At 37.9% G+C, this 10,783-nt stretch overlaps 1 protein-coding gene across 1 annotated transcript in view; it reads left to right on the forward strand.

The window, feature by feature from the left end:
• SLC25A36 (solute carrier family 25 member 36) overlaps window positions 1-8,302 on the forward strand; it is a 33,886-nt gene extending 25,584 nt beyond the window's left edge. The window contains exons 5-7 of the mRNA XM_075031887.1: window positions 468-534; window positions 3,063-3,352; window positions 4,084-8,302. Coding sequence (XP_074887988.1) covers window positions 468-534; window positions 3,063-3,352; window positions 4,084-4,277 — 551 coding nt within the window. The 3' untranslated portion in view covers window positions 4,278-8,302. The remainder of the gene's footprint in view (window positions 1-467; window positions 535-3,062; window positions 3,353-4,083) is intronic.
• The last annotated feature ends 2,481 nt before the right edge of the window (window positions 8,303-10,783 follow it).

The following is a 10,783-nucleotide window of genomic DNA, read 5'->3' on the forward strand; positions in this document are numbered from 1 at the left end:
TCTGCATGCTTCTAAACTCGGATTGTATTTCAGGTAGCAAATTAAATTGACACAATGTTTTATACCATCTCAAATTGCTATAGCTGTATCTGCAGTGCATTGTTATTGACATGTTTGCCAAATTGGCTAGTATTAGTCTAGCTAGCTTTGCTGTTCTGTAGTGTCAAAATAGGGTTGGTATGATTAGATAGGCAGAGAAATGTACACAATTTGGCTTATTTTAAATGGGATGTCTCTTGCTAAGAATTAAATTTATTCAATATTAATGTAAAATTTAAAAATAAACTAAATGTTTATTGGCTGTATGGATTCATAAAATATCAGTAAAGGGCTACAATGGGTACTTTCTAAAAATCAGTATAGTCCGAGTTTTTGCATCCACTATACCTTACTGTGTGCATTTCAAACTTAGATGCAGTTGCTCCTGTGATACTATCACATCTAACTTTTCTTTTTAAATATTTTAGGTTTTACTGCGATCACAACAACTAATCCCATTTGGCTAGTAAAGACACGATTACAGCTTGATGCAAGGTATAGTGACAATGGGAAATATCACTGCTGTGCTAAGATTTCACTTAAATGTTGTGAATCTGTTCAGCATCCCAGAATGGAATGATTCTTTAAATATCCAACATATCAAATTAGAAAGTTGATGCTGATCTGTCTATAAGTTACACTATCATTTTTCTCTTTTAATCTCTGTGTTCTGAGGCATGCTTGAGGCACTAAAGTAGACTGGCCAGCAAATTTGGAATTAATTATAAGGTTAACAGTCTCATTAAAATAATGTTCTACCAACCATATGCTTGTATTTTCCTTCAGTAATACATTCTCTTTGGTTTTGGCTGTTGAACTAAACATTCCTGAAATAAGAATTTATTTTTTTTACATAAAATGAGTGCTAGCCTATAAAAAGAGGAAGACTGCCTTCATGAATCAGAACACAGGAATTGACCTAATGGGGAATAGTCAATACAAGTCGTTTGGACTACAGAATCGATTACAGAAACTGTTTATTGTTACAAAACTTGTAATGAAGTAGAATTTTATGCAAATAGGGAGGAAGAAGGACTTTTATATTCCCATCTATTTAAAACTGTAGGGAGAGACTGATATGGTGCAAGTGCCTCAATGCAACTGTCTTGTTTGCTTTGTAGGCTTTCTTACTGAAAACTTAGCATGCAATAGAAAATTCTTTCTTCAGCCATCCTATATACATTAATGAGCCACATATTTCTATTTTGGAGATCTGTTGGACTTTGTTTTAAGTGCATATTAGCATTTTTCCTCTTAGCAGGCATATTGCCAGCTGCAAAGTGACCATAGTAAATATATCCAAGAACTAGTTTTACTATGAAATCTTTTGTGATGCCATCATATGATTGGGTTGATAATTCCATGACTAATTCCAGGGGGTTCTTGGTGCTATGTGCAACATGTTGGCATCTTGTGCCTCTGCTCGTTTTTTACTGATTAATCAGTTAAATTGCTTAAACTATAGGGCTTTAAGGATATTAGGGAAAATTACAATTTTCCTGTGTACTTTATTTCTGTACATTATATCAAGCACATTATGTGGGATACCTGAAGAAGGATCTTCCAACTTTGTGTAGGATACTGCAATTACATAGGCTAGTCTAGCACATAACTGCATTCTCGGCTCTTCTAATTCAGTTTTTATTAGAGGCATAAAAAAACACTTGGCCTGTGGGATTATCATGGCCTGATCTTGTTTCTGTTGAAGTTCTCAAAAATATCTCTGATCCCAGTAAGAGCTGGTGAAGGCATGTGTTTTGTCTCCAAAGTGAAATTGCTTTGGCCTTCAAGACAGTGTCGTGCATCTTGGGCATCAGAAGAACAAACTCTTACAGCAGTCTGCCAGGGCACCTGTCCAAGTGTATTGGGGACATATGAAGACTGAGATGCCCCTGGAGCTGTAGGTGTAGGTCCAGCTGCTCTTCTCACCAGTTGTTCTTTGTTTCTTTTCTGTTGCCTGTCAGCAAATCAGTGCCAGCCCCCCAGTTTTCTGCAGCATCTGCCACCTAGCTTGCTCAAGATCTGATTTGCATCTGTGTGCCCACTCTTTCTTAATTGTGCTTGCTACCTTGTTTCGTTGCTGTCTGACATTGCAGTTCAAACTATCAGGACTTAAATTCTGCCAGAGTGATGCCTCATACTGTTTATGTAATAGCTGCTGCCACTGTCTTGCTTTGACAGTATGCATATGAGTTACCATTACTTCTTACAAGGTTATTTGCTGTTTTATTCTGTGACTTGCTCACTCGGGAGACCTCTGCTGGCAGAATCCATGTGCTTCAAGTGCCTCCACTCGCTGCTGCAATGAAGCATATTTTATGCAGTGTTGTAATGGTTTTGCATAGCTGTATATGGTATGCGAAGTATTTCAGTATGCACAATTCAGTAAGCAAGCTAAAAATAGGAGTAAGATTTTATATACCAAATACTGCTTGATAGTCATGTCTAATGAGCATTTTCCTTGACATCCACAGTAGCTTAATTGAATCAAATAATAGCTACCTGTGTTGTATTGGTTGGTATGCTCCCTGTGCTCCCTTTTGTATGCTAGTTGTTTGCTGATAGCTGTGATGCTGTAAGGCCTGCTGTAATTATCATGCTATGGAGCTGTTTGAGGCAAAATTGAGGGGAAATCCACTGTCGTGACGAAGAAGAAAATGACCATTTTGTTCATGAGTCACTGACACTGACAGTTCATTTGGGAGTCTGTTTTCAAGCAATTTAGTCCTTTTTTCTGTAAGACTTGGGGAGGCTTAGAGCTGTTCAACTTGCAATGTGATACTTTAGTCACCATATGAAGTTTGGCTTGGATTCAGTATAATGCCTTACCTGTGTTTAGTGCTGAAGGCCTTTAAGACTTTTACGTCAAGTTCTGTGTATTCTTAAATGTATCTGAATTGGAGCCCCTCAGCATCAGTGTGAGATGTTCCCCAAGTCCTCTTGTCACTCAAACAGAACTGTTTAATTATTTTCCAGTCTCAAGTTGCACTAGCTTGATGTCTGTCTTGTTCTCTCCTTTTTAGGAATCGTGGAGAAAAGCGAATGAGTGCTTTTGAATGTGTCCGAAAAGTTTATCGATCAGATGGTATTAAAGGCTTTTACAGAGGAATGTCGGCATCCTATGCAGGCATATCTGAGACTGTTATTCATTTTGTTATTTATGAGAGTATTAAGAGAAAAATACTGGAGTATAAGACTGCTTCTGCCATGGACAATGAGGATGAATCAGCAAAAGAAGCTTCAGACTTTGTTGGCATGATGATGGCTGCTGCCACTTCCAAAACTTGTGCAACATCAATAGCATATCCCCATGGTAAGTGGGGCATGTACAGCTGAGAACCTGAATCAAATTGATTAAAGGGGAGTCTTTTCAGTGATATTTGTAGCAGACTTTGGCTCACTTGCTCAAGAACTATTTCTTTGTCTAAAACTTTTCACATCAGATTCAACGAGTCAACATGAGTAGAGTATTCAGAAATGGAAGTATTTTTGAGTAGATATCTAGCATGGCCTCTTCTTAGGCAATGCTTATTTTTCCAAAGGATTTGCCAGGGCATAGCCTAAAGTACTTAAGGAGAAGGTCCTTTTTGACTTGGAATCTCTCTATATACTCAGCCATTTCACATAACTTGCCAGCAAGTTCTTGTCCCTCTTCTAGGAAAACAGGCTGTCTAGTTTGGTTTTCAGTTGCACTTAATTTTCCTACAAAGTAGTTGTGTATACATTAAGTTTGTTAATGGATCGACTACTTCATTAGTGGCAATTTCCAAGCTAAAAATGTAAGCCCAAACAAGAGTTCTCTTCTGGATTTTAACTAAACAAATAAACTTTTCTTACTTAGATATCCAATACTGCCAAAAAATTAAATTGTTTTCCTCTTGCACATACATGGTTTGCATCTTCCTCCTCCTTTTTTAGAGTTCTTTTAATATTGAGAACTTGAGGAGGGGGAAAGATTTCATTTTAGTGTAAAATCACTAATTGGTTTCTGGGAAAGATATTGAGAAGTGGTGAACATAACTGCATGTGGTTTTCTCTGTACAGAGGTTGTACGAACAAGACTAAGAGAAGAGGGAACAAAATACAGATCTTTCTTCCAGACACTGTCTTTGCTTGTGCGAGAAGAAGGGTATGGATCCCTCTACCGAGGTTTAACTACACACCTGATCAGACAGATTCCAAACACGGCTATCATGATGTCAACCTATGAAGTGGTAGTCTACTTGCTTGATGGATAGCAGTGTGACAAGGCTTCCTAGAAGGAGGTGGAGGATGGAAAGACTGGAGTGGACCACTGAATGTCAATTCAAAGGAAAGTTGTATCAGGAACATGCAGCTATGGACAAAACAGAACGTTGATCGTGGGCAACTATGAATAATTTTGCTGCCTTATTGTGTGGTCTCTTGGCAATGTGACAAATGGGAACTTCCCCTTAGGGAATGCCTTTATACATCTTTGAATTCAAAATTGTTACTTTTTTTTATCTGTTAATCTAGACAAGGCCATTCAGTCATCTTCAGAGACCTGATGGGTGAGGGAGGGGCCATAAAATATATTCTTGGGCAGCCTTATTCATTTCCCTTGGTAATTGGTCTCAACTACATCCTTTTTGTTCTGTTTTACTGCACAGTAACCTGTTGGAAGAGTGGAGAAGACAGTACTTTCATACCTTTCCATACCTGAAACTTCAATTCAGTTACTCTGAAGATACATAAAGAGGCTGAGGTAGCAGTCAGTGTGTAAAGTTTTCCATGTTGCTACCTCAAGACAAAATATGGTGCAGGGACCCAGAACAGCATAATTTCTTCACTACAAAAGGTGGTACTTGGTTTTGGTTTTTTTTTTCTTTAAGTTTGAGCAGTGTTGTAGGTTAGTGAGAGACGATCTGATTGTTGAACTCTTAAGGTTATCAATCTGTTAATATTGGTGTATGTGGATTTCTAGTTCTGCTGCATCATCCTTTTTCTTTTCTGGAACTTTCCTTCCTTAAGTAAGAGAGACCTATGAAATGTTCTCCTATATTATCAGTTTTCCTTGCCAGCCTGTCAGGTCACTCGCACAGCTAAGAAAGAACTTGCTGAATGCTCTTTCGTAGCCCTTTTAAGGATTTTTAATGTGATGAGAAATCTCAACTAGTCCAGCCTACCATTTGTGAATACAGGATTCAATCAAATGGTTTCATGCTACCTAAGAACGAGCTGTATTACCCTAAAATGACTGGCAAATCCTGACTTGGATTATTAGTATCTATATGGGAGTACAGGGGGAGAACACATATCACCGTGGCTAAGGCGACCAGAAAGCAGAAAACAGTTGACATTGTGGTAGATCTTTTCAGTGCAAACAGCCTTTGTGTGCAGAATGATGGAGAAAATTGTAATTGAGATTTTCTTGTTAGCATTCCCCTGGATAATTGCTGTGTCACTTCTTACAACTTGAGCCTGTGTACTGAACTGCAGCTGACAGTATAACCTTGTCCTCCAAATTGTCTGAATATTCAGGCATTGTTTTGCTCTATAAGCCAATTGCAAAACAATGCTTTGTATTCAGCAGAGAGGCTTAGCTAGTTTATTCTGTCATAATTTTCAGGGTTTTCCAAAATCATCATATAGCTGGAGTGTCAAAATCAGAAGCTTAATGTTCCAAGAACTAGTACAGCTTTCCAAACATGTAACTTTTATCTGCACCTTGAGTACTTCTCAGTCTGTGTCCATGATCCTTATGAGGAAGGTGATCATTATAAATTGGGGGCAGTGGCTTTCTGCATATAAATGCTGCTGCACTGATGTGGACAGAACTGTGCTATCAACTCTTCCAGTGTGGTACTTCAGTATACTTAAACTGTGCATTGTGTGCAATGGCTTTATTTTATGAATGACTCCTTATGCACTTTGTGGCCTTCTTATGGCCTATAACTTTTCTTCTTACTGGTTATCTGTAGTCAAACTGTGTTCAAACCATGCACTTTGGTTTTAAACAAAGCATGTGGTTTGATCTCCATATAAGCTGTGCAGGATAAAACATTTTATGCTGTAGATCCATAATATCTCTGCAGAACAATCAGTCTGGTTTTTTTCATTAGCTTTTCTTTATTTTGACCCTTGTCATGTTCTCCACACAGTGTCAAAGTATTTGAATATTTCATTTAATTCTCTGTACTAATTGCTCATCTTTCTAAAAGCCACCCTATAGCATGTACAGTGACCTTGCAGTGGAGGCTTAGCTGCATTGACTTCCTTCTCCTTGGAAAACGTTATCTTACCTTTTAAGGACAGATAGCGTGGTCTGTGATGTGACCAAAGGTGAACTTGATAGTTTAGAAGTGAGGGGGGTGCTTAAATGTGTGTTCTAAAGTGGTCTTTTTCTAGTGATCTCTCTAGGAAAGGTCTGGAGTAGTCATGACTCTGACCTAAGTCTTGCTGTGATACCATTGTTGAGATAAGTAAGTGCAGGAATAGCTACTGGCTGTAACTTTTGTTGTGTAGAAAGTGGATTACTCTTCAGGCTATTCAGATTTTTCAGGCATAGCCAAAATTTAAATTGGCAAAGACAATATTCAGCTTTGGAGTTCATGCATACAGTTAACACTTGGATTAGTGTAGGCTTCATGAGAGTTACCTTCCTCTTGTGTTTGTTGGATATGTTCTCCCTTGGTTACATGTTCATCTCCCATTAATTCACTGGGTACCGTGTGGTGTGCCTTGTCTGGGTGAGAACAGCCCCCCTGGAGTTAAGTAGAAAAATGTTAACAAGGATAATTGAATATGGGAGACAACAGCTAAAAATAGACAATCAGCTTATTATTCTACCTTTTTAAGGGGTGTTTTAAGCAATGTTTTAACCTTCAGGGGTGATCTTTTTGGCTTGCTTTACATAACAAAACATAAACCTGAATTTTCTTGGGATTTTTGTTAAACTACCAGTACATACAGAGTTACCTCTGAAGTATTTCCCAAAGATCTTTGAATTATTTATATAGTTTTCTTGATATTTATTATAAAAACTCAAAAGGAGTAAGAAGATGCTACATTCATTAATGTCTTTAACTACAGAACTGAAAGGAGTGCATTTAAACTTTCTTGTAACTTAGATGGGCATCTTGATTTGAATGTAGTTTATTTATGTCACACTTTTCTGCGCTAGAGGAAAAGGTCTTGGACTTTAATTAGTTTCCTCATATTTTCCTTGCCTAGATGAAACTTAAATGTTATTGCAAGCTGTTAATTTTGACTCGGCAACCAGTTAACAGATTTGGGAAATACTGTGAGACTTCAGTTTCCTGAACCAGTCAAAAGATGGCACTGGAGCATGCGTTCATTAGAGGTAGAAGGAGCTCCTCTGCCAGGCCCTGCCTGGCTCGGTGTGTTACAGTGAACTGGTTGTCACTTGAGTGTCTGTGGTGTATTGGGGGGATATGGCAAGGTGGCCCGAGTTTGGAAGGCCATAAAAAAATTAATTTCAGTGAATGCAGTCAAGTTTCTCAGCCCCTCTATTATCCATTCGGTCCCTGTAAAGCTGTGTGAAAACAGGTGAGTTGTGGTATGTTGCAGAGGGCTGAGCCCAGCCTTTAAACTGACTGATAGATCTGCTGTTTCTGTCTGAATTTCTGATCTGCTAGCCTATGTTGTTTTAAGTAGATTTACGCTAGGGATTTATGGAGTTTTTTGGTTATGTTAATTGTTACTGAAACATCAACCTGTCCACTTGTATATTGACATTGCACCTGCCTAGTTCGCTGTTTACATAATACACTCCATATATTTCCTTTCTGATTGAGATGTTTGTTAGTGACAGTTTCTGCTATTCTGTTTTTGTTCTTAAAGTGACATTTGTAACATTCCTCAGACTGTAGCATTTTAAAATAATGCTTCCAGAGACAAATGATTGGAGAGCCTTTATAAATGTTGCTTCCTGTTTAAACTGTTTAAATTTGGAAAACAGGCTGGACACTGAAGTGTGCCTAGGTAAATGTACTACTTTTTTCAACTTTCTGTTAAGACTCAGTTATGTAAGTTTTCAGCTCTTCTATTTAAGAGAGTCTGCCTACAGTGCATATGTGAACATAATTATGCCCTTGGAGTCATAGCTAAACACTCACAAAGGACAGTCTGAGAATACTTCAGTGCTCATGTGAGGTTTGCTATTATTCTTGCATACATGTAGTTGGCTGTAAACTATGTGCATTTATTCTGTATTTATATCGTTAACTTTTTTGTTTGGATTGCTTTAAACTTCAAAGCGAATTAAAATTATGTGCTTCTATTCAAATGTTGCCTTTTGTGCTAAACTGTACACTATTTTTAACCTTTTAATTTTTCTATTATTGATAAATAGCAGCACCTGGACCGCTGTGATTAAAAATGAGCAATTCATTAGGAAATTCCAGTGAATCATTTTATCTGGTGCCATTTTATAGTAGCAGAAAATAATGTATCTGTATTGTAGCTATAATATGGTCTTTTTGGAGGAGTTAGTTGATGACTCAAGTTGGATGTGTTCTTGCAGTTGGATTTGAATGCTGTTACCTCTGGAGAGCTAAGTTTTAACTGTCTGTCAACTGAGATTCAGTAACTAGTGATCAGAAAACTCATGTCCATTTAAAGTGCCAGCTAGCACAAACCACTGCTGACAAAAGTTAAGGGCAGTAATTCCTTGATGTTCAGACTTAATTGCATGTGCAGTTACAACCAAGTCCTTGAATCTGTAACATTATTAGATATCGCTTCTCTTTACAAGTAGGCATTTAATCTGAAGTCTGTCCTCAGAACTTCCTCAGAAATCATTCTGCAAATGTATATGTAGGTTTTGGTTGGTGATTGCGTGCTGTGTTCCTCCCCCCCCATGTGTTCTGGAACCGAATCCTTTGCAGCCTTTAATATGGAGCCAGGCTTGGTGTCTCCGATTTGACTCTTTCAGCTATTCAGAACTATTCAAAACTTGTGTTAAAACAGCACGTCTGTGATAATTTTTTTCTTTCTGTAGGTGTTAATGTGAATTGATCTACCTTGCTCTGCTTCTGAGACTTTCTAGCTTCCAGGTCAGCCAGGCTTAGAGGTGATCAGTCTTCTGGAATCAGTACAGGCAACCAGCATGCTTATCCCTGATGCATGTGAAATTATGCTTCTAACTGGCATAATTGTAATTGTCTGTAATTAATCTTTCACTTTAACTCTCCTAAAGAGGCACATTGGCAGGGCAGAGCTCAAGTTAAACGTTTGGGGATGCTTTGACATTCGTGCTGCTTTACAACCCCTTCTGCTGGAGGGATTGTATTAAGCTTGCCCTGAACAAAAAGCATGTATATAAAATGAAGATATATTTAAGGTCCTAATTGAGTTATGGCATTAATGTAGTCTGACTTAGATGCAACCTAAAAGCATGTGAGGCTTAACAGTGATCTCTTTCACAAAAGAAAGCCCTTGAATTTGATAATGCACTTAACACTAAAATAAAAAGGTACTTCCAAAGACAAATACTCCTCATCTATGCACCATTGCCAGCTAGTGTGCTTTGTGCTGACTCAGAACATCATTATCTTGCGCAGCTTCTGTCAAAGGCAGGAAATGCCAGGATAGGAATCTAGTTCTCGTGAGCAAATTGATGCAAACAAAATTGTGTATTGAACTGTGGAAGACATATTGGAGAGGAGGAGCTTCTGGTTTTGTAGATAGAATATTTCAAGGGATGCTCTTAAGACTGGTTGCACTCATGCAGAGATACTTGTTAATGATATAATTGTGTGAAGTTAAGGAGAAGCTTTCAAAGACAAGCTCCAGATGGTGAAACTTACTGCTAATTCTGGGTAGATTTCTACCCAAGAGAGTGTTTCCTCCCTTAACTGTGGCTGTTTAGAAGTTGGTAGCTTTTCCTAGTCCTGTTCCTGCAGCAGACACTTGGGATGGGACTGAGGATGTAAATGTTGACATTGCGTCTGGAGCGTAAACAAAACTCAAAGCAGTCTGTTCTGAGACTTGATCATCTGTCCAAAATTCTAAAAACAGGTATGCAATGTTCAAGTGTGACAGAAGATATTTTAAGGATTCTGTTAATTTAGGACTGTCGCTATATAATTAGAGACTAGATAATGTAGAACTAGTATTTAAAATGGAAAGCAATTCAATGAGGAAACTACAGGCTCATGTGTATGTAGCAAGAAGAGCTCTAAGTACATCCCTCTTCTGCAAAGTATGTTATAGACATAGATAACTGGACAGTAAGCAAGAGTTGATGTTAAAATAAGCTGATAATTATTTGTGATCATCTGTATTTTTAGATGAAGTAAATGCAGGAGATCTAATCCATATGGTTTTTGGTGGAACTATGTGATGTGGAGCCATAAAGGAAATCTCTAGATTATTCCAACATGTGTAAGGTCTTAGCTAAAGAGAAAGTGTTTTGTAATGGGAACTGTTGGATTGGTGGCTAATACTACAAGTACTCAATCGCCTCTGAAGAAGACTTTTGCAAGAACTGGTCTTGGTATTGTATTTAGTATGTCTGTCAATTGTTTTGGCAGAAAGACTTGGGCTACATTAGTGTGATTTGTGAATGACCAATTTGAAACAATTTGCATTACACTAAGTTTTGAATATGATTTTTAAAAAAAAAGATTGCTTTGACCAGCAAGGTAAGATTAAATAACAGTGCAAAATGCATAGTCAATCAGTTACAAAATACTAATGAGATTTTTTGCTATAAGTCAGGAGTGTCACTTCCTCAGTTGGAATGGAGAGAAGAACAAGA

Source organism: Buteo buteo, chromosome 7 (assembly GCF_964188355.1).
Source record: "Buteo buteo chromosome 7, bButBut1.hap1.1, whole genome shotgun sequence".
NCBI lineage: Eukaryota > Metazoa > Chordata > Aves > Accipitriformes > Accipitridae > Buteo > Buteo buteo.